Source organism: Coregonus lavaretus (genome assembly GCF_964263955.1).
Source record: "Coregonus lavaretus genome assembly, chromosome: 27".
Classification (NCBI taxonomy): domain Eukaryota; kingdom Metazoa; phylum Chordata; class Actinopteri; order Salmoniformes; family Salmonidae; genus Coregonus; species Coregonus lavaretus.
The window spans coordinates 25,679,841-25,704,049 of record NC_140014.1 but is presented as its reverse complement, the minus strand read 5'-3'; the positions used below and the strand labels follow the sequence as shown (position 1 = coordinate 25,704,049).

Genomic DNA, 24,209 nt, shown 5'->3' with positions numbered 1-24,209 from the left:
CTATAGGTACTGAGTGCATTGGTCAGCGTCGTAAGAGGCGGGATTCTGAGCTAAATCAATCCAGGAAATAGTGTGCTACGGTGGAAGTAGCACACTATAATAACCTATCTGTGTTCCTAACCATCCTGAGAAGGCACCAGGTGGAACGATAGCAAGGCAGCATAGGCACTAGGCTCTGAGGATAGCCCACTTTACTATAAGGCCCTTACTGTTGAGTTTGAGGAACAGTTCCTAGCTGTAAACTAGCTCAGTGGTAAAGCAGAGCGGCATCTATCAGACCTGGGGGATTAATGGCAGGGAATAACTGACCGCTATTGGGTAGGCAGGGTCAAGTTGAGTTGTTAATCTTGCAGAGGTGGTATTTTAGCTTTCACACTCTCCAACAGCACCCTGGAGAGGCACGCTGGGAATGGACAAGCAAAATATGTTTCCCCCCTGCCCTGACAAAGTGGCCACTTATCACAGGGAGGCATCAGCACTCACCTAAAAAACCCATATGCCACTGGTTGAGAGAAACTATCATTGTTTTTGGGCAGAATTATGTGAGGTTTTATGTGTTGCTGTTGCGTCTTAATAATAATAAGCCATTTAGCAGACGCTTTTATCCAAAGCGACTTACAGTGATGCGTGCATACATTTTTGTGTATGGGTGGTCCCGGGGATCGAACCCACTACCCTGGTGTTACAAGCGCCGTGCTCTACCAGCTGAGCTACAGAGGACCACACCTGTCTTGGTCAGTTTAACTCAGAAAATGCTGCCCTCGTCAATCTGCAACCATAGGCGGCCTCCTAATCCTGCCTAATGAGCGGGCCGGCCGTGGTTTTATGTAACCATACCAAACATAACATATCATACTAATTTGAGTATCCCGGATTTACGTTTACTATGTTACGTCTAGTCTATGAGACCCGGATTTACGTTTACTATGTTACGTCTAGTCTATGAGACCTGCCATGCGAGCCCATCCTAGCCTGCTGTAGCCTATAAATGGAAGTGCTTTTACTCTATTCAAAAATGACCAGTCCTGTCGGGAGAGTAGATCTATTCCTTTCTGTTCACACTTATTTTTATTTCTGGCTTTAGCAGGTAGGTCTATACTGCATGTTTTCTTTTGCCTCTACATACTGAAAGTTTACTTATGATGTCAAATGTTTTCATTAACAAAATATACTTAGCAATTATATATATGCAGACTGTATGTCTAACCTTTTACCCAATGTTTGTTTAGGGTAGACAGAGATAATGCGAGATAAAAACGCCTTTAAATTGTTAAATATTGTAGCGAATCCGGGGGGTGGCTCAGACTGAGATTCGAACCCTGGTCCAGCGATAGTCAAGCCAATACATTAACCGTTATGCTAAAATGCCCAAACCTCTTGCTGAGGTCGCTAGGTGTTGGGTGAATGTCGCTACAATATTTAATAATGTAGCAGATTGAACGCCATCAGTTTATAACACATTGTATCTGACTCGCGTGTAGCATATCTGTTAAACACCCCTATTGGCATGCCATCTCTGATGCAAATGAAGTAATGTCCATCTGTCTCTGACTGTCTCTCTGTAGCAATGAGGACCCTGCAAACCAGGAAACCTGCAGGAACAGGATCCACTAAGCCAGAATCTCCAGTGGAACACAGTGGAAAGACAACATCAACTGGAAGAAAGTTTAAACATTTTACACTGCCCTCCATCCTAAAACGGAACTCCAAGAGTAACACCAACATCTCTGCTCCAGATGTACCCAACACATCCAGTCTTATGGCCGCCCCCCTCGAGGGTGAGTAAAACTTGCAATGAGTTCTCACCTTCTCTATCTGCCATTGCATCTCTTTTTTTAAAATCATTATTTTCTTGTCAAAGGTTATCATAAAAATCCCTGATATGGAATTTAAAATTTTTTCTCATGACTGTTTATTTGTTTATATCACATCTGTAGTTGGTTCTAACACACATCATACATTCGTATGTACATGTTTTATGGCAGATAGTTTAGACACTGTAAACACTACACTGTTTTTGTTGTCTTTTCCCTCAGAGGTGTTGACTTTTGAGCAGAACCTTAAGAGAAATCGCCTGTCTGCTGCTGGCCAACAGCTGATTGACAGAGAGGAGCGTCTATATGGACGGATCTCAGAAGAAGTAGTTCAGCCGACCACAGAGAGGGAGAATGAGGAGAAAGAGCAGCTCACCAGAGATCGCAAAGCCCTCCTCAGCCACATAGACCTAGCTGTGAAGAGTTCTCTCAGTCCGGACGAAGACAGTCTGGAGGCTCTGAAGTCTGCAGTGAAGGCTATCCTACAGGAGGAGGAGCAGGATAGGCGATGGCTGAAGCAGGATGGTAAACAGCCTACCTGGAGACCCAGTGAGTGTAGACATCACCATGACACTGTCCTCCAGAGGCTGGTGGAGGAGCGTATGGACCATGCCAAATTGCCCCCTGAAGAGAGCAGCAAGCTACGCTCCTCCCTGCAGAGGGACATCTGTGGGAAGGGCAGATGCCTGCAGGAGGACCTGCTGAGGGTGGTGAAGGATGTGAAGGGCTGTTACCCAGAGGACATGGATATCTGCAACCTCTATGGAAAGATTTACCACCAAGCCTTCAGTGCAGGGATGAGAAAGATTGCGGAGTATGGGCTGGGCATGGTTGACTGCTCTTACCTCCTGCATTGGGTGAATGTTGCCTACCCAGGGTGAGTGATGTCTTGTTTGTGTTTGGTTATTCAAATACTATATAAGGATGTTAGGAGATGTGACTGACTAACATAGTGACTCCTGGTTTTTGTCTTAGGATTCTACAAAATCTGGAACTGACCAAGGCGATTAACCCTGAAGCTTTGGGAAAGCTGTTGACTGAAGAGTTAACAACACCACTGGAGAATCAATATCTTACTCTTCAAGAGGTAAATATGATTTAAATAAAAATGTGTCCTGCAAATTGGACCACAGCTTTCTGACCCAGAAAAATATTAGATTTACCCGCCTAGATGTGAATGATTGATTGTGGATCATAAAAAAGTTAGGTTTACAGTAATTAGCCCAAAGATAAATATATCCCTTGTTAGATGATGCATTGTTTCGTTTATGCCCTATTTTCAGACAGAGGTGCAGACATTGATCAACAAAGTGCTGAATGTGGAGGAGCAAGCCTGGAGGGAGGGATCTGTGCCTGAGCTCAGAGACAACTGTTACTTTAGCCCCTTGGCCATCGATGTCATTCAGGTAGACATCATATAGGAAATATTTGGCACCCTCATGCCTTTATCGCTCTTACTATTCAGTTAGTCACAAATTACGTTGTTTATTTCAACAGAGATTAATTTCAAATGGAAAGGTCACTAACTGTCCATCTTTAACCACCTAATTTTCTATTTCTCTGTCCCTTTAGTTTATTAATGCTGCATTCGAATCAGTAGAGACAGTTTTGGGAGACACGTCCAAAGTCCAGATGATTGCGTGCCTGTTGAAGGACTTCTTGAATAGGTAATATAAACTTTTTGCAGGACAGAATTGCATGTTATGAATCATGAAGGAACAATGCATTGTGTTGTATTCTACTCCAAATACTATAAAATCAAGATGATCTATTACTAATGTACCAAATTACACACTTGCAGCTACAAGAAATTCCAGGAGAAAGTTCTCAAAGGAAGCAACAACAGAAACAGCAGAACTGTGATAATGGCCAATCTTTCCTGTGTTGAACAATTTAGGTATGTTTTATTTTCTCTTGATGTGATGTGATGTCCAAATTGATAGGACCACCATGACATAATCTAGTCATCTAATTTGATGGGTATGATTCCACACAGGGACTATATTGTGAAGAAAACAGATATCTTCCCAGTGGATGTAAAGGAATGCTGTCTGTCCATAGTAGCTGATATGAAAAACTGTGGCTACACATCTTTAAAAAGCCCCATACACAAGGACCTCAAGGTATTGCTGACTTACACAACTCATATCCAAACTTTGTGAAAAGTTTGACTTTGCATCTGAGCAAAGGAAGTAATATAAAGTGGAATGTACCTACTAGCCTGTCATTGGTCTTGATATTGATCTGTTGTCTATCTGCCTCCTCCTCTCTACACACACACACATAAACAAACACACACTCAAACACACAAACACACACACAGTCTCAGTACAGCAGTCTGGGAACGCCCATATGGTTGGAGAAGAAGACACAGGTGTGTGAGAAGCTGTTTGAAGGAATTAACAAACACACCCAGGACCTTAGGGGCTTGAATGACTCCTGCCATCAGGTAAATTGATTGACAGATCGATTGAGAGATGGAATGGCTGATTGATTGATTGATAGATTGAGAAGTTGATTGATTGATTGATTGAATGGTTGGATGGTTATGCAGGAGCTGCTGGGCCAGCTGCACTTGGAGGTGACAGTGGAGTACGTGAGGAGGCTACTGAAGAGGAAGATCAAGCTGAGAGACAAAGAGATACAGGAGCAGGCGGCCAGGTCTGTGTGTGAGGATGGCCAGAGACTAAACAAACTGTTCACTGAAGCGGTGAGAATACACACACACATACACACAGTCTTGTACAGCTAACCTTGTGGGGACACACAATTCAGTCCCATTCAAAATCCTATTTTCCCTAACCCCTAACCCTAAAACTAACCCGTACTCTTACCCTAACCCAAACCATAACCCTAACCCTAACCCTAACCTTAACCCAAAAACCTAGCCTTAACCCTAACCCTAGCTCCTAACCCTAAAACTAACCCTAGCTCCTAACCCTAACCCTTAACGTAATTCTAACCCTAACATTCATTCTAACCTTAACCCTAAACCCCCTAGAAATAGCATTTGACCTCGTGGGGACTAACAAAATGTCCCCAGTTGGTCAAATGTTTGTTTGTTTACAATTCTTGTGGGGACTTGTGGTCCCCTCAAGAATAGTTAAACACGTCCACACACACACTCACACACTGGAGATAACATTGTGACTGTTTTCACAGGGTTCCAAGGAGGAGTGGCTGAGTGACATTCTGCCCAGGATTGCTGAAGTGCTGAAACTCCAAGACATTTCCTCCATACAGCTGGAGATAGTGACTCTGAGTCAAGCTTACCCTGACCTCAGGTTGAACTTTCATACTTCTTACTCACATAACTGTTATTACATAATACTGTAGCTATGTGATTTTGTATCTCCTTTGCATACTATGTAGTGATGGCTTATATTGATTCAGAAATAATTCAGGTTATAATGCTAAATTCAGTTGAAGTTCATTGCACAAGGCCAATAACACACTGCAGATGATTCTGTGTTTGCATTGAACAACCGATGAGCTCAACCTTTTCCCCTTTGACCCACAGTGACGTCCAGGTGACCGCCCTGCTTAGCCTCAAGTCCAACCTTTCTGCCTCGGCTGTGAAGAGGGTGAAGAAGACCCTCCTGGACATCCAGGACACCACCAGCTCCCAGGGTGGCCCATCCTTTTTCTCCAAGGTATAGGGTTTCCACTAGTTACCACTAGCTTTTTGGTCTTAATTTAAGGTTAGGGTTAGGCATAAGGTTAGCAGTGTGGTTAAGGTTAAGGTTAGAGGTTTAAAATCATATTTTAAGAAGATAAATTGTAGGTGACTTTGTGTCTGTGATAACAAGTGATGACCAAAGTACAGGCCAAATGATTGTTGAACACTCTTAATGAGTCAAGTCTGCAGTGTTAACCATCCAATGATAAGCCATTCTACTGTAATGTATGAGATTGTTGCAAAATAGCCTGTCTTTTGTTGTATATGGGCATTCTTAAAGGGACTTATTTCACATTGCTGTACCTTATGAGCTTTTGAGGGTGCTGTGAAAAGTAGACATTTGTTATATTGTATAATACAGTTATTTTAGGTTATTGCAGTTTTTTCCTCCATGAGAATAATGTGTTCTTATAGCTTCTTATAGATTTGTATGTTGTATTTTGCATGTTGAATTATTTATGTTACAAAAAGGACTATGCATCATGTCTGTAAGGCACCTCTGTGTAGTTGTCCGTCATTTCTTCTTCATGGATTCGAGAAGTACGAGTTTATTGAGTGTTTCCGGCCTTACTCAAGGATTTCCCTCAAATTGGTTAGTCAACGATTCTAAGTCATTGTTACAATTTTGTCAACGACAAGGGGAAGTATACACACTAAGTACCTGTCTATCCGATCGTGATTTGTTTTGTGTATCAGTTCTAGGTAAATGCTGACTTTACCAGTAAGCTGTCTATTACATTGGAAAGAGGAAGGAAACAGCATTAACAGGACAGGCTGCCAGTTCTTCCAGGTTAATGTCTCTAACTCCCCTGGAAGACTGTCAGTGTTTTGATAATATGTTGTGATAAGGATTTAAGGGGAAACACCAGACCTTGATGATATTCTCCTCTGGGATATTATTGAGGAAGCATGTACAGAATTAACAGCATTGTTAACAGGATAATTGTTTTTCAAGTGAGTCAGGCTGCCAGTTCTTCCAGGTTAATGTCTCTAGCTCCCCTGGAAGACTGTCAGTGTTTTGATAATAGGTTGTGATAAGGATTTAAGGGGAAACACCGTATCTTAATGATAATATCCCCTGGGATTCTATTGAGGAAGCATGTAGTTGGTGGACTATCCATTGAAAAATATAAGTGAAATACCATCCTACGTCTCTAATGGGGCCATCCAAAACGCATTCAAATTGAGTTACTGATTACTGTATGTGTTGTGAATTACTATACGTTTTGGAATTTACAATATTAGAGTACTACTCCCACAAGCCAAGCAGACTGTTTTGGGCTTCTTCTTCTCAGGGGAAAAGCAATGACCAATAGCCTTACTGCCTATCTCCATCTACAGGGCATTATGGTGCTACACTCACCCGTATTTGGGGATTTTCTCCCATTCAGCTCTGGCTGGGCCACTCAAGGACATTCAGAGACATGTCCCGCAGGCTTGGTTTTTGCTCTGACATACATTTACATTTTAGTCATTTAGCAGACGCTCTTATCCAGAGCGACTTACAGGAGCAATTAGGGTTAAGTACCTTGCTCAAGGGCACATCGACAGATTTTTCACCTAGTCGGCTCGGGGATTAGAACCAGCGACCTTTCGGTTACTGGCACAACGCTCTTAACCACTAAGCTACCTGCCGCCCCACTGCCAACATGCACTGCCAACAGGTGTGTGCCTTTCCAAATCATGTCCAATCAATTGAATTTACCACAGGTGGACTCCAAGTTGTAGAAACATCTCAAGGATGATCAATGGAAACAGGATGCATCTGAGCTCAATTTTGAGTCTCATAGCAAAGGGTCTGAATACTTATGTAAATAAGGTATTTCTGTTTTTTATTTGTAATACATTTGCTAAAATTTCTACAAACCTGTTTTCGCTTTGTCGTCATGGGGTTTTGTGTGTAGATTGATGAGGATTTTTTATTTATTTAATCCATTTTAGAATAAGGCTGTAACGTAACAAAATGTGGAAAAAGTGGGGTCTGAATACATTCTGAATGCACTGTATCTCCCTGTGGCACCTCCACAGTAGCTTCATGTCTCTCTTGAGGAACATCATGACTAACCCTCAAAGCTTCTGCAAGGACACTGAGCAACAACTGTCCCTTCTCCTGACCCCCCTGATCGCCCAACTCCTGATGGTTGTTAAAGGCATTCTCCATGGAGGGATTCCCATATCCCACATTACCTGTTTGGTCTTCTTCTGTGAACAAAACCAATAATGTAATGCATTGAATTAATACAGAACTCACATTTTTAACAGCTCTCAAACAAAAAAGAATTATCATTACTATACCATACATGTATTCTATGTTTATTCTATATAAATTGAATACTGTTTGTTTTGGTCATGCTACATTACATTAAAATATCTAATTGATCCCAAGAAATGTAGACATATCTTCTTGCTTTTGGAACAAACATGATGAATGACAAACAATAGATAGGCAATAATAATAATCTGGATCTTGTTGTGGAAAATAACCACTATACTTTATTACAAATAAGGTCTTACAGAGTTTTTGTTGCATCAAGAAATGACTTTATTAAAGTTTCAACAAAGCCGATACCAGTCTGCAGAGTGGCACCCCGTTCCCTCTCCCTCACGTCACATTATATACCATCATCCCCAACTCTTCTAGCTCTAAATCCCTCCCTCTTCAGTTTCCCGCTCTTTATCACTCCACGCCCACTTCCTTTGTCTCTGAGGGCGGCTAAACCTAACATACACAAACCTCACCCCATCATGCTGTAATCAATCAAGAAGATACCAAGGAGACAAAGGTCTAGCTCAAACTCCATTCAACCCTGGTGCCGCTCCCTTCACTGTGTTTGAAGAGAGAGACAAAAGGCCACAAGCTAGTTTCAGTCTCTCATCACATAAGACAGCCATGGATTTAAGTAAGAGCAAGCAATTTGACCCTAGGGCAGATTCCCTCTCTACTCACCCACACAGTGAAATTAAATGACCCAATACAATTCCTGGCCCAGTAACAAAGAATTCTACCTTTATGCTCTTGATTAACCCAGTTCTACCTCATAGTCCATTAAACTCTACAGTTCATTAATAATAATTCACCACAATCTCACCATCTGCAGGTAGTGTACTGTTCCTCATCAGAGGACTCTCGTTCTCCCTCCCCAATTACTTTTTCTGGTCATCAAGATGAATGGTTCTCTTTTGGGTTGATTGCCTGACACACCGTTTGCCACAAAAGGTACCAGTGCTGAACTCAACTGGTCCTCAGTCAGAATCCAAGTAGGTGGATATTATAATGTAATTTCTTGAGGGGATGGAGCAGGTGTATGTACAGTAGTACAGATGAGGATACTGTAAATCACAGTTTGTCAACCAACCACCAATGTCCATACAATAGACTGTCTGCCGAACTACAGTGGGGAGAACAAGTATTTGATACACTGCCGATTTTGCAGGTTTTCCTACTTACAAAGCATGTAGAGGTCTGTAATTTTTATCATAGGTACACTTCAACTGTGAGTGACGGAATCTAAAACAAAAATCCAGAAAATCACATTGTATGATTTTTAAGTAATTAATTTGCATTTTATTGCATGACAAAAGTATTTGATCACCTACCAACCAGTAAGAATTCCGGCTCTCACAGACCTGTTAGTTTTTCTTTAAGAAGCCCTCCTGTTCTCCACTCATTACCTGTATTAACTGCACCTGTTTGAACTCGTTACCTGTATAAAAGACACCTGTCCACACACTCAATCAAACAGACTCCAACCTCTCCACAATGGCCAAGACCAGAGAGCTGTGTAAGGACATCAGGGATAAAATGATAGACCTGCACAAGGCTGGGATGGGCTACAGGACAATAGGCAAGCAGCTTGGTGAGAAGGCAACAACTGTTGGCGCAATTATTAGAAAATGGAAGAAGTTCAAGATGACGGTCAATCAGCCTCGGTCTGGGGCTCCATGCAAGATCTCACCTTGTGGGGCATCAATGATCATGAGGAAGGTGAGGGATCAGCCTAGAACTACACGGCAGGACCTGGTCAATGACCTGAAGAGAGCTGGGACCACAGTCTCAAAGAAAACCATTAGTAACACACTACGCCGTCATGGATTAAAATCCTGCAGCGCACTCAAGGTCCCCCTGCTCAAGCCAGCGCATGTCCAGGCCCATCTGAAGTTTGCCAATGACCATCTGGATGATCCAGAGGAGGAATGGGAGAAGGTCATGTGGTCTGATGAGACAAAAATAGAGCTTTTTGGTCTAAACTCCACTTGCCGTGTTTGGAGGAAGAAGAAGGATGAGTACAACCCCAAGAACACCATCCCAACCGTGAAGCATGGAGGTGGAAACATCATTCTTTGGGGAGGCTTTTCTGCAAAGGGGACAGGACGACTGCACCGTATTGAGGGGAGGATGGATGGGGCCATGTATCGCGAGATCTTGGCCAACAACCTCCTTCCCTCAGTAAGAGCATTGAAGATGGGTCGTGGCTGGGTCTTCCAGCATGACAACGACCTGAAACACACAGCCAGGGCAACTAAGGAGTGGCTCCGTAAGAAGCATCTCAAGGTCCTGGAGTGGCCTAGCCAGTCTCCAGACCTGAACCCAATAGAAAATCTTTGGATGGAGCTGAAAGTACGTATTGCCCAGCGACAGCCCCGAAACCTGAAGGATCTGGAGAAGGTCTGTATGGAGGAGTGGGCCAAAATCCCTGCTGCAGTGTGTGCAAACCTGGTCAAGACCTACAGGAAACGTATGATCTCTGTAATTGCAAACAAAGGTTTCTGTACCAAATATTAAGTTCTGCTTTTCTGATGTATCAAATAATTATGTCATGCAATAAAATGCAAATTAATTACTTAAAAATCATACAATGTACTCAACCCCCCTCCTCCATAATCCATCATAAAATCAGATACCCCATGGCTGTTATATCCCTGAGCCCAGCTCAAGAAAGGACCTGATTTACGAGTGCACATACAGTTACAGCTGATTGAGAAAGCATGCAGATTGAGCAGAAATTGACAACAGTATTCTATTTTCTTGTCGCAAAAGCATCTGTCCATTTAGAAAATGTATCGACAATTACCAAAATATATTAATATCCCTTATATTTCGGCATATGCGTAAAATCAATTTGTAATTGCTGAAATGGACCCTCAGGTTTTGGTAAATGTTCCCTTTTAGCTGGATAGCACAAATTAAACATCTTTGTATAAATTGTCTAACTTGTTTCTCCAAACCTATCGTAAAAAAACTGTCACGCCCTTGTTAAGCTGTCACGCCCTTGTACGCTACATGTGTTACTCCATGAACATAGGAAATAACAGAATCATAAGCCAATTTTGGTAACGCAATTCTATCATCAATACATTTCCACAAACCTTTTTCATCCGTTTTACAACCCTTCATTTCCCATAATCGTAATTCATAATCAGTCGCTTGGTTCTGAAATAGCTTAAATCATCACATGTGAACGGAGGATCCTCTTGACTAATTAGTTGTACAGCTATTAGTTCCTTTTCCATCCATGGTGGAAAAGAACCAAACAAAGCTGCATCATGAGCATATTTATTTGCTAAATTATTCCCTCTTGCTATCTCCGAATCTTCCTTAGAATTACCTTTACATTTGACAATAGCAATGTTAGCAGGTAACATCATAGCCTTAATTAAACTTTTAACTAAATCGGCATGCTGAATATGTTTCCCTGCATTAGTCACAAAACCCCTATTTTCCCATATTTTACTAAAATTATGTGCCACTGAAAAAGCATATTTTGAATCAGTGTATATGGTGACAGTTTTATCCGCAGCATAAATACATGCTCTTGTTAACGCAATTAATTCCGCAGCCTGAGCTGATGAAACTGGTATTTTATATGCTTCAATGCACTTTCCTTCATTATCCACAACAGAAAATACTGATAATACCGTTTTATCATCTGGTCTCATTGCTGAACCAGCACAATACAAAACCATATCATTATTATCCAATGCAGTCTATTGTAAATCAGCCCTCACGCTAGATGTTGAATTAATGAGTTCCATACAATCATGTATGAGATCGTCGTTATCTATACTAATAATGCCTTTAGATTTAAAACTGGGTTCGTATGTGTTGCAGTAGAAATAGTCAAATTTTGAGTTCCCGTCAAAATATGTTCGTAATTGCTACGCCTCTGGCTTGTCATGTGTTGTGTGGTTATATTTAGCAAAATGATATTAACATGGATGTGCTAACAATAGTTTGGGATTTTTCTACTATTAATGCAGCAGTCGCCACTGCTCTCAAACAAGGCGCCATACCTTTAACAATCATTGGTAACATCTTACTATAATAAGCAACAGGTCGCATACCCTCTCCATGCATTTGAGCTAAAACAGCTGACACAACACAGCCATCCTCTGACACATATAGATGGTAGGTCAGATTGTAGTCCGGTAACCCCAGTGCTGGAGAATTGCATAAAAGATACTTGATGTGACGAAAATAGTGTTTCATTTCATCAGTCCACACAATATCCTCAGGAGCATCCTTCTTCGTATCGAATCATACACTGCGTATTCAGCCAACCAAGGTCTGCAATAATTCACAAGTCCCAAAAAAGACAACATTCCAGTCTTATTCCTTGGCCTGTCAATGTCTTTGATCGCTTGCACCCTCTCTGGTGACAAAAATCTACATCCATTGCGTAGTATGTATCCCAGATAATTGACAGCCTCCTTACAAAACTGTAGCTTGGCGAGTGACGCTCTGTGACCCCCATTAGCCAGATGCGTTAGTAGTGCAATTGAATCCTTTACACACTCTTCCTCGCATGAAGAAGCAACCAATATGTCATCAACGTACTGTAAAAGCATCGAATTGCATGGAAGAGACAATTGAGCCAAGTGCCTATTTACAGCTGAACTATAGACTGCTGCTGAATCAATAAATCCCATTGGTAGCCGACGCCAAATATATTGTTCCCCTTTGAATGTGTAGTGTCGAGTCAATGTTGCTAATTATGCTGTTAAACAAAGGAGTCCGCTTATACTGAACTTTGATCATAAGTTTTATTCATATCACAAGATTTCAGCATAAGTTTACAGATGTCATGATCACCCGGAGAGCAGAGTCCCAAAAGAATATGTCTGCTCTAATGTTCTTTGTTCAAACCCAGTACTTATAATATTCCCCAAAATATGGGTGGCTCCCTCTACTGTCCAATCCCCTGTCTACAACACACACTCCCTCTGTTCTATGGGGCGTCACTCTAAAACAACTCCCTCTGAAACTGAATAAACATCCTCTCAGGTTCCACTTGAAAACATTAGCAAAGTCATAATCCTTAATACACTACAAATGTAAAAGCAAACAAAGGCTGTGTGTTTTCATGTACAGGAATGGAGAAGTAGGCCGAGCATAAATCAACAACAGTATACCATTTAGAATTAGCAGGCAATGCCGTTAATATTGAATTAACATCTGGCACAATCGGAGATATCGGTATTATGGCCTCGTTAATTTTCCTGAAATCCTGTGTAAATCGATATTTCTTACTGCCTGGTTTTAAAATTGGGTTTATAGGCGTATTATTCGGTGACATGCCTTTGTAAACCACCCCCTGTTGTAACAAACTGTCAATGATTGGACTAATACCCTCCTCTTTTTCCTTAGATAAAGGATATTGTTTAATAAAGACTGGATACTTATTTGGATCAATCTGTGCCTCATAAGGTGGAAAATCAATTAACCCCATATGATTAGCATGTAAGGCCCATAACGAAGATGGTACCCCACTTAACATACATGGAGGACATAAAGTTATGACATTGTCCTTATCTATACTAATCAATGGTTTAATGTGAATCTGTAAATCCTTTACAAAAAAATGCTTTGGCTCCAAACCATGAGACCAGATAATCCAGCTCTTGTTTCGCTCCTCCCCTGTCGGTGTTACAATTATATATTTATTAAAATAATTAACCAAAGCACCAACATCGCTAAAATCATTCCTTACTGCACATACAAAAGTAACAATACTATTAGAAGTATCTTTCCATAATAATAGCCCGTGTGGTGATATGAAAAGATTTTGTGGAATTTCCTGCGTTGCATCCACTTCAATTACTTTATCCGAAAAAGGCATATTTACAATCTTCATTGAAATTATCATTGCAGCAAGCTAATCTTTTTATCCCTTATAATATGCCATTTAGCAGACGCGTTTATCCAAAGCGACTTACAGTCATGCGTGCATATTTTTTTTTCTTGTGTATGGGTGGTACCGGGGATCGAACCCACTACCCTGGCGTTACAAGTGCCGTGCTCTACCAGCTGAGCTACAGAGGACCACATCCCTTCCACAGTAAATCATTTTGACACTAACACTGCCTTAATCAGTGTAGTTTTCGCCCAGTATGTACGTTGAGTGCTATTAGAAAATAATTTATATGCACAACTCGGCGGAATGTTTACCTCAATGCCCTCTGGTGAGCAAAAAATTGTTTACTTAGAAGGTCTCTTCCCATTAACGCCATCGGAGTTGTAGCGCTGACTATAAATGAATGTTGAAAATTACTATCATCCAAATCAATTTGTAATGGTAAAGATATAGGATAAATTTGCGTAGTTCCACTAATTCCGATAGACTGGACCTTCTGAGTACTTAAAGGACACTTTAAATCTTGTTGCCGTAAACATGACATAGTGGCCCCTGTATCAATTAGAAATGGGATTATTTTACCAGATACACATAAACTTAACTGCGGTATTTCTAATGGGTTGTCCGAAATATGCAATTGTGGTGCATTTATCATGTATTTAATTTCCTTCCTGTCTATCGGTTTTGTATGTCATTGCCCCCATAATAGAGTCCAATTCCCCCTCTCTCTATCTCCGTATCTCCGTCTCTCCTCATCCTGTAATCTCACATTACAATCTCGAACCCAATGCCCCCATTGTTGACAATAATTGCAAGTATTCATGTCTCTGTTAAACTTCCGTCTTCCTCCTCTGGAATTATCATTAGACCTGCCTCTACCTCGATTAGTATTATAGGGCACAAATTGTCCATTCGCCTGCTGCTGATATGGTAACTGTTTATCCTGCGGTTTGTATTGGGGAAATTGCATTGCCTGAATTGTAGGTTTATGCTCATTGAATAATCCTACTGCCTCTAATTCCCTCATCTTTTTTAATAACTGTAGTGGTCTTATTGTATATATTTCAGGTGTAGCCAATTTTAGGGTATATGCAGACACTTGGTCCAAGCCATTCAAAAACATGCTTACGAAAAAGTGTCCTCCGCATCATTTATTTCCAATTTAGCGTCCTCTCTCCATGTTTTTTAAAAACGTGTTACATAATCAGACATTGTTTCAGTTGGTTTACGTTTACAATTTAACAATTGGGAAACATCTCTTCCCTGACTAGCATGTTCTTTTAAGAATACTGTAAGTTCCTCAATGTGTGTTACTTTATATGATCCCTACTTAACCACAGAAACCTATCTTCTGGGGTAGTGCCATCTCCCAGTCCATCATTATCATATGATAAAGTCTGACATGAAGTTATCAATGTTTCCATGTTAACATTTGGCATTAGAGTATTTAAAATGTATCTTATGTCTTTACCACTCATCGACCCATGCATTAAAGCTATGCGCCACCAATTCATAAATCCTAATGGATTCTCATCTTTTATAATTTGAGAAGTTTCAGCTAATGTAAGTGGTTTATCCAAAATCCTATCCTCCATTACTAAAAGTGGTGCCATCACTTCATCCTGAATATTATCCTCTTCATCCTGTCTATTTCTATCTCTACTTGTCAAATCATCCACCATCAATTCAACTCTTTGACAAATATTTTCCATCTAACTTTATAAAATACAAGAAACAACTCATTTTATATATTTTGTTTGGACGGCTGAGTTTACAGTTGAAGTTGGAAGTTTACATACACTTAGGTTGGAGTCATTAAAACGCGATTTTCAACCACTCCACAAATGTCTTGTTAACAAACTATAGTTTTGGCAAGTCGGTTAGGACATCTACTTTGTGCATGACACAAGTAAATTTTCCAACAATTGTTTAAAGACAGATTATTTCCCTTGTAATTCACTCCATATATCTACTAGTTCTAATGTATCCATGACATTCACAATTTCCTTAAGAGCATGTGTCAAAGAAGTGTGGATCATCATATTTGGTCCGTAAAGGTTAATGAGCCATATCTGTTTATGGTCCAATAACATATTTAAAATAATCCATCTACCTTGCATATCTATTTGGACCCCCCCCCCATTCCTTTTTCCAGGCAACTTCATCTCGAATTGTTTAATGAGTTTCCTGTATACAGTAGATATTATATTCCTTCTCTTTGAGCCATGTAAATATTGTTCTTCTTTTGTTATTATCAGCTAAGCCATTACAATTATAACTGGCTATACTTATTTCACCATACACCATAATGAGATACAAGTTTCAAGTCTATTTATTATTATATATGTTTGTAAATTTACCAATAAAAAATACCGTAATGATTGCCCCGAGAGGCCAGGACCCATCCATCGAAAACAGCACACAGTGCCACCCACAAAACAGAAGCAGATTAACCGCCAAAAGCATTTCCAATGCTGTCACCTCTATGTACAGTGGGGAGAACAAGTATTTGATACACTGCCGATTTTGCAGCTTTTCCTACTTACAAAGCATGTAGAGGTCTGTAATTTCTATCATAGGTACACTTCAACTGTGAGAGACGGAATCTAAAACAAAAATCCAGAAAATCACATTGTATGATTTTTAAGTAATTAATTTGCATTTTATTGCATGACATAAGTATTTGATACATCAGAAAAGCAGAACTTAATATTTGGTACAGAAACCTTTGTTTGCAATTATAGAGATCATACGTTTCCTGTAGGTCTTGACCAGGTTTGCACACACTGCAGCAGGGATTTTGTCCCACTCCTCCATACAGACCTTCTCCAGATCCTTCAGGTTTTGGGGCTGTCGCTGGGCAATACGGACTTTCAGCTCCCTCCAAAGATTTTCTATTGGGTTCAGGTCTGAAGACTGGCTAGGCCACTCCAGGACCTTGAGATGCTTCTTACGGAGCCACTCCTTAGTGGCCCTGGCTGTGTGTTTCGGGTCGTTGTCATGCTGGAAGACCCAGCCATGACCCATCTTCAATGCTCTTACTGAGGGAAGGAGGTTGTTGGCCAAGATCTCGCGATACATGGCCCCATACGGTGCAGTCGTCCTGTCCCCTTTGCAGAAAAGCATCCCCAAAGAATGATGTTTCCACCTCCATGCTTCACGGTTGGGATGGTGTTCTTGGGGTTGTACTCATCCTTCTTCTTCCTCCAAACACGGCAAGTGGAGTTTAGACCAAAAAGCTCTATTTTTGTCTCATCAGACCACATGACCTTCTCCCATTCCTCCTCTGGATCATCCAGATGGTCATTGGCAAACTTCAGATGGGCCTGGACATGCGCTGGCTTGAGCAGGGGGACCCTGCGTGTGCTGCAGGATTTTAATCCATGACGGCGTAGTGTGTTATTAATGGTTTTCTTTGAGACTGTGGTCCCACCTCTCTTCAGGTCATTGACCAGGTCCTGCCGTGTAGTTCTGGGCTGATCCCTCGCCTTCCTCATGATCATTGATGCCCCACGAGGTGAGATCTTGCATGGAGCCCCAGACCGAGGGTGATTGACCGTCATCTTGAACTTCGTCCATTTTCTAATAATTGCGCCAACAGTTGTTGCCTTCTCAACAAGCTGCTTGCCTATTGTCCTGTAGCCCATCCCAGCCTTGTGCAGGTCTACAATTTTATCCCTGATGTCCTTACACAGCTCTCTGGTCTTGGCCATTGTGGAGAGGTTGGAGTCTGTTTGATTGAGTGTGTTGACAGGTGTCTTTTATACAGGTAACGAGTTCAAACAGGTGCAGTTAATACAGGTAATGAGTGGAGAACAGGAGGGCTTCTTAAAGGAAAAAACTAACAGGTCTGTGAGAGCCGGAATTCTTACTGGTTGGTAGGTGATCAAATACTTATGTCATGCAATAAAATGCAAATTAATTACTTAAAAATCATACAATGTGATTTTCTGGATTTTTGTTTTAGATTCCGTCTCTCACAGTTGAAGTGTACCTATGATAAAAATTACAGACCTCTACATGCTTTGTAAGTAGGAAAACCTGCAAAATCAGCAGTGTATAAAATACTTGTTCTCCCCACTGTATTTCAAGGCCTACCTTCAAACTCAGTGCCTCTTTTCTTTACATCATGGGAAAATCAAAAGAAATCAGCCAAGACCTCAGAAAAAAATGTGTAGACCTCCACAAGTCTGGTTCATCCTTGGGAGCAATTTCCAAATGCCTGAAGGTACCACGTTCCTCTGTACAAACAATAGTACACAAGTATAAACACCATGGGACCACGCAGCCATCATACCGCTCAGGAAGGAGACGCGTTCTGTCTCCTAGAGATGAACGTACTTTGGTGCGAAAAGTGCAAATCAATCCCAGAACAACAGCAAATTACCTTGTGAAGATGCTGGAGGAAACAGGTACAAAAGTATCTATATCCACAGTAAAACGAGTCCTATATCGACATAACCTGAAAGGCCTCTCAGCAAGGAAGAAGCCACTGCTCCAAAACCGCCATAAAAAAGCCACACTACGGTTTGCAACTGCACATGGGGACAAAGATCGTACTTTTTGGAGAAATGTCCTCTGGTCTGATGAAACAAAAATAGAACTGTTTGGCCATAATGACCATCGTTATGTTTGGAGTTTAAAAGGGGGTTGCTTGCAAGCCGAATAACACCATCCCAACCGTGAAGCACGGGGGTGGCAGCATCATGCTGTGGGGGTGCTTTGCTGCAGGAGGGACTGGTGCACTTCACAAAATAGATGGCATCATGAGGAAGGAAAATGATGTGGATATATTGAAGCAACATCTCAAGACATCAGTCAGGAAGTTAAAGCTTGGTCGCAAATGGGTCTTCCAAATGGACAATGACCCCAAGCATACTTCCAAAGTTGTGGCAAAATGGCCTAAGGACAACAAAGTCAAGGTATTGGAGTGGCCATCTGTCATGAGAATTTTGTTATCTCAATGGTTGATGTCAACTACTTCTTAAATCTCTGAATAATTCCCAAAAGGTTGTAAATCTCTTAGTTTAAATAAATTAAACAAAGACTCAATCCTGCAATGGTCAGCATATTTATTCATGAGAGCGCTCTGAAACAAAATGGTCGTACAATATTTTTATACGCACACGTCAGAGGAAAGATCCCACCCCTCTTTAGGCGGGCTGTAGTTTTCCACTGGAAAACTGCTCTCCTGACCATCAGGTCACACACACACTCACACATACACATACACATACACACACATGCACTCTTCCAAGCCTAACGGTTTCTCTCCTCCCTAAATTGGGTGGCCTCTTTATCTTGGTTTCTCAGTTGTCTGTAGACAGTTCTCCTTGTCCTTTGTTGTCTGATCTAACTCCTATTCAAATTGCTAAATAGTAAAGTGGAGTGTAATAATTAGTCATTACCAAATTATTCTATCACCATCACAAAGCCCTGACCTCAATCCTATAGAACATTTGTGGGCAGAACTGAAAAAGCGAGTGCGCGCAAGGAGGCCTACAAACCTGACTCAGTTACACCAGCTCTGTCAGGAGGAATGGGCCAAAATTCACCCAACTTATTGTGGAAAGCTTGTGGAAGGCTATCCGAAATGTTTGACCCAAGTTAAACAATTTAAAGGCAATGCTACCAAATACTAATTGAGTGTATGTAAACTTCTGGCCCACTGGGAATGTGATGAAAGAAATAAAAGCTGAAATAAATCATTCTCTCTACTATTATTCTGACATCTCACATTCTTAAAATAAAGTGGTGATCCTAACTGACCTAAGACAGGGAATTTTTACTGGGATTAAATGTCAGGAATTGTGAAAAACTGAGTTTAAATGTAGTTGGCTAAGGTGTATGTTAACTTCTGACTTCAACTGTAGGTCAAGTCTAATCTTTTTCTCTATTTGGTACCTTTCCACTGCTTCAAGGAAGAATTCCATAATTTTATTTGCTAATCTATCGCTGAAATCAACCTTACGGTTTTGTTTGAGTATTGTAAATATAATCTTATATTCACTTTCTACACACTCTCTAGTATATCTCATTTTTTCAATGTTTATTCGTCCTGTTTGACCTTTAAACCTTCTTTCTGCTGTTTCGCAAGCTTTACCAAATCGTTTTAACCACAAATCCCTGCATTCCTCTCGCCACCGTTTGATTTCAAAATTATCTACTTTGACTATAGGAAACATGTAGATTGACCTGATTTTAGGAATACATTTTTTTTTGCCTTACTTCCGTAAGATTCTATAAATAACCACTCATATATATCGCTATCCTCTTCTACATCAATACTATAAGCTGGAGGATGAATAGAGGTCGCTAATTGTGGATAAATGCCTTTAATACTTTCAGACCCTTTAATAGACCCTTTTCATAAGGTAACTTATGTTGCTCCATTGCCAAATTACGTAACTTCCTAACAGATTTTTCCTCCATCCTCATTATATTTACCGGCCATTGTGCACTCATTAAATCCCATGCTGTGTACACTTCTTTCATGTAATCTAAATCCCATTTCGGGTTGCTTATTGCTGTATTATCGATTATATACTTTCGTGCTACTTGTAATTTATCCCTTTTAAAACTACCATCAAGAGGATAGTCATTATCTGTTCATGCTGATAACTCACTAAGATATGGTTCCACATAGAAAAACCCTAATTTAATTAACATCGTCACGTGGTGTTTGATTCTCAATACTTTTAAAAGATATATGTTAAGATGCGGATTTGTCTGTAACAATTTCATCATATCCTTTCTTTCTCTTCTAGGCAAATCTAGCTCTGATTTATTCTTTATTGTCACTGTCTTGCCCGTATTCGGTATACTGAATTGACTCCCCATCCTCGTGTATATTAGTTTATACAATATTTGTAATTAAATGTTTCATCAAATTTCCACCTTGATCTTATCAAAATTACGTTTCCTTATTTCGTATTTGGTGTCATGATTCAAAGGTTACATGTCATTGGCTCCCTCTCCTGGCCGTTTTGAGTAATTCACCAAATTCTAATTCTCTTTTCACCACAGTACACTCAGAGGATTGAACCTCCTTAATTTGTACACATCAAAAGGACCTCAAACCCAATTATTTATAATGCCTTTAAACATTAATGGCCTCAAACCATACCCTTTATCAAACTCTTAAACATTCATGGCCTCAAACCATATCCTTTATAATGTTTTTAAACATTCATGGCCTCAAACCATATCTCTTAAACATGAATGGCCTCAAACCATATTCTTTATAATGTTCTTAAACATTAATGGCCTCAAACCATATCCTTTATAATATTTTTAAACATTCATGGCCTCAAACCATATCTCTTAAACATTATTGGCCTCAATCCACATCCTATATCCTTCTTCTACTCATTTATTTTGAATCATAGCACCATTTTCTTTCTTCTAATTTGATATTCTCCTTACATCCCTTTACATAATTCAATACCACTCATCGTCCCCCTTTAAAATTTAGAATTTTAAATGTTCATTACAGCTCAGCTTTACCACAGATAAGCGGATTTTAACATAATAATAGAATGAAAGTCTGCTTACCTGTTAGTTCGGCTGTAGACTGTACCCTGTTCGTAAAGACGCCAATCTGTTATGATGAGTTTCTCGGGTATCAAGTAATTAAGAATGTAAGGATATACTTAGACACTTTGTAGAAAGTTAATGCAAAACTTTTATTAGTCGGTACAGGGTTCGATACAACAAGGACAGAGCTTTGCCTCTTGCTATTTCGAACTGATTTGAACAAATAGTTACTCTCCCTTATATACCCTCTGTTACAAGTTTCTTCAAGCACATCTGATAACCCTCCATGGGCACTACTTTTTTTCACACCAAGCCATATATCCTGTCCATCAATTATTATAAGATCAACCTCAGTAATCTCCTTTGACATAAGGAGTCCAGTGTAGCTCAGTTGGTAGAGCATGGCGCTTGCAACACCAGGGTTGTGGGTTCGATTCCCACAGGGGACCAGTACGAAAATGTATGCACTCACTAACTGTAAGTCGCTCTGGATAAGTGCGTCTGCTAAATGACAAAAATGTATATGTAAAGAATGCAGACTCTGTGGCACCAAGTCACTTATCTACTAACTCTACCTTGGTTTCCCACAACACTATAAAAACCTCATATCACTTAAGTATTCAGACCCTTTACTCAGTAATTTGTTGAAGCAGCAATTACAGCATAGATTATTCTTAGGTATGACACTGCAAGCTTGGCACACCTGTATTTGGGGAGTTTCTCCCATTCTTATCTGCAGATCCTCTCAAGCTCTGTCAGGTTGGATGGGGAGCGTTGCTACCCAGCTATTTTCAGGTCTCTCCAGAGATGTTCGACCGGGTTCATGTCCGAGCTCTGGCTGGGCCACTCAAGGAAATTCAGAGACTTGTCCTGAAGCCACTCCTGAGTTGTTTTGGCTGTGTGCTTAGGGTCGTTGTCCTGTTGGAAGGTGAACCTTCACCCCCAGTCTGAGGACCTGAGCGCTCTGGAGCAGGTTTTCATCAAGGATCTCTGTACTTTGCTCCGTTAATCTTTCCCTCGATCCTGACTAGTCTCCCAGTCCCTGCCGCTGAAAAACATCCCCACAGCATGATGATGCCACCACCATGCTTCACCGTAGGGATGGTGCCAGGTTTCCTCCATACGTGACCCTTGGCATTCAGGCCAAAGAGTTCAATCTTGGTTTCATCAGACCAGAGAATCTTGTGTCTCATGTTCTGAGAGTCTTTAAGTGACTTTTGGCAAACTGCAAGCGGGCTGTCATGTGCCTTTATGGTAGAGTGGCCAGACGGAAGCCACTCCTCAGGAAAAGGACTGATTGGTGGAGTGTTGCAGAGATGGTTGTCCTTCTGAAAGGTTCTCCCATCTCTACAGAGGAACTATAGAGCTCTGTCAGAGTGACCATCGGGTTCTTGGTCACCTCCCTGACCAAGGCCCTTCTCCCCCGATTGCTCAGTTTGGCCGGGCGGCCAGCTCTAGGAAGAGTCGTGGTGGTTCCAAACTTCTTCCATTTAAGAATGATAGAGTCCACTGTGTAATTGGGGACATTCAATGCTGCAGACAATTCCTTCGACCTCATGGCTTGGTCTTTGCTCTGACATGCACTGTCAACTGTGGGACCTTATATAGACAGGTGTGTGCCTTTCCAAATCATGTCCAATCAATTGAATTTACCACAGGTGGACTCCAATCAAGTTGTAGAAACATCTCAAGGATGCTCAATGGAAACAGGATGCATCTGAGCTCAATTTCGAGCCTCATAGCAAAGGGTCTGAAGACTTATGTAAATAAGGTATTTCTGTTTTTTATTTGTAATAAATGCGCAAACATTTCTAAAAACCAGTTTTCTGCTTTGTCATTATGGGGTATTGTGTGTAGATTGATGAGGATTTTTTATTTACATTTACATTTTACATTTTCGTCATTTAGCAGACGCTCTTATCCAGTGCGACTTACAAATTGGTGCGGTAAAGGGGGGTAGAATGATTATTTTATCCTATCCCAGCTATTCCTTAAAGAGGTGGGGTTTCAAGTGTCTCCGGAAGGTGGTGAGTGACTCCGCTGTCCTGGCGTCATGAGGGAGCTTGTTCCACAATTGGGGTGCCAGAGCAGGGGCTGAGCGGGAACTGGGCTGAGCGGGAACTGTGCTTCCGCAGAGGTAGCGGGGCCAGCAGGCCAGAGATGGATGAACGCAATGCCCTCGTTTGGGTGTAGGGACTGATCAGAGCCTGAAGGTACAGAGGTGCCGTTCCCCTCACAGCTCCGTAGGCAAGCACCATGGTCTTGTAGCAGATGCGAGCTTCAACTGGAAGCCAGTGGAGTGTGCGGAGGAGTGGGGTGACGTGAGAGAACTTGGGAAGGTTGAACACCAGACGGGCTGCGGCGTTCTGGATGAGTTGTAGGGGTTTAATGGCACAGGCAGGGAGCCCAGCCAACAGCGAGTTGCAGTAATCCAGACGAGAGATGAAAAGTGCCTGGATTAGGACCTGTGCCGCTTCCTGTGTAAGGCAGGGTCGTACTCTCCGAATGTTGTAGAGCATGAACCTACAGGATCGGGTCACCGCCTTGATGTTAGCGGAGAATGACAGGGTGTTGTCCAGGATCACGCCAAGGCTCTTCGCACTCTGGGAGGAGGACACAATGGAGTTGTCAACCATGATGGCGAGATCATGGAACGGGCAGTCCTTCCCCAGGAGGAAGAGCAGCTCCGTCTTGCCGAGGTTCAGCTTGAGGTGATGATCCGTCATCCACACTGATATGTCTGCCAGACATGCAGAGATGCGATTCGCCACCTGGTTATCAGAAGGGGGAAAGGAGAAGATGAATTGTGTGTCGTCTGCGTAGCAATGATAGGAGAGGCCATGTGAGGATATGACAGAGCCAAGTGACTTGGTGTATAGCGAGAATAGGAGAGGGCCTAGAACTGAGCCCTGGGGGACACCAGTGGTGAGAGCACGTGGTGCGGAGAAAGATTCTCGCCACGCCACCTGGTAGGAGCGACCTGTCAGATCCAGTTCAGCAGGGAGGAGAAGGTGGCAAAGAGATTCCTAGGGTTAGAGGAAGATGCTT

The 24,209-nt window shown here is 41.4% G+C and overlaps 1 protein-coding gene across 1 annotated transcript; it reads left to right on the top strand.

Moving 5' to 3' along the window:
* The first annotated feature begins 1,054 nt into the window (after nucleotides 1-1,054).
* Nucleotides 1,055-5,733, top strand: LOC311103105 (tumor necrosis factor alpha-induced protein 2-like). Its single transcript, XM_084144642.1, has 12 exons — nucleotides 1,055-1,087; nucleotides 1,566-1,778; nucleotides 2,037-2,691; nucleotides 2,790-2,901; nucleotides 3,098-3,220; nucleotides 3,387-3,481; nucleotides 3,616-3,711; nucleotides 3,811-3,937; nucleotides 4,138-4,263; nucleotides 4,369-4,524; nucleotides 4,977-5,098; nucleotides 5,335-5,733. Exons 2-12 carry the CDS (start codon nucleotides 1,568-1,570, stop codon nucleotides 5,471-5,473), a joined length of 1,962 nt encoding a protein of 653 aa, XP_084000768.1. The 5' UTR covers nucleotides 1,055-1,087; nucleotides 1,566-1,567; the 3' UTR covers nucleotides 5,474-5,733.
* Nucleotides 5,734-24,209: the final 18,476 nt, after the last annotated feature.

Coding starts and splice junctions, on each gene's coding strand:
- LOC311103105 (XM_084144642.1), top strand. CDS start 1,568: ATGAGGACCCTGCAAACCAGGAAACCTGCAGGAACAGGATCCACTAAG. Junction 3,482..3,615: donor TTGAAGGACTTCTTGAATAG/GTAATATAAACT, acceptor ACACACTTGCAG/CTACAAGAAATTCCAGGAGA. Junction 3,938..4,137: donor CCATACACAAGGACCTCAAG/GTATTGCTGACT, acceptor ACACACACACAG/TCTCAGTACAGCAGTCTGGG.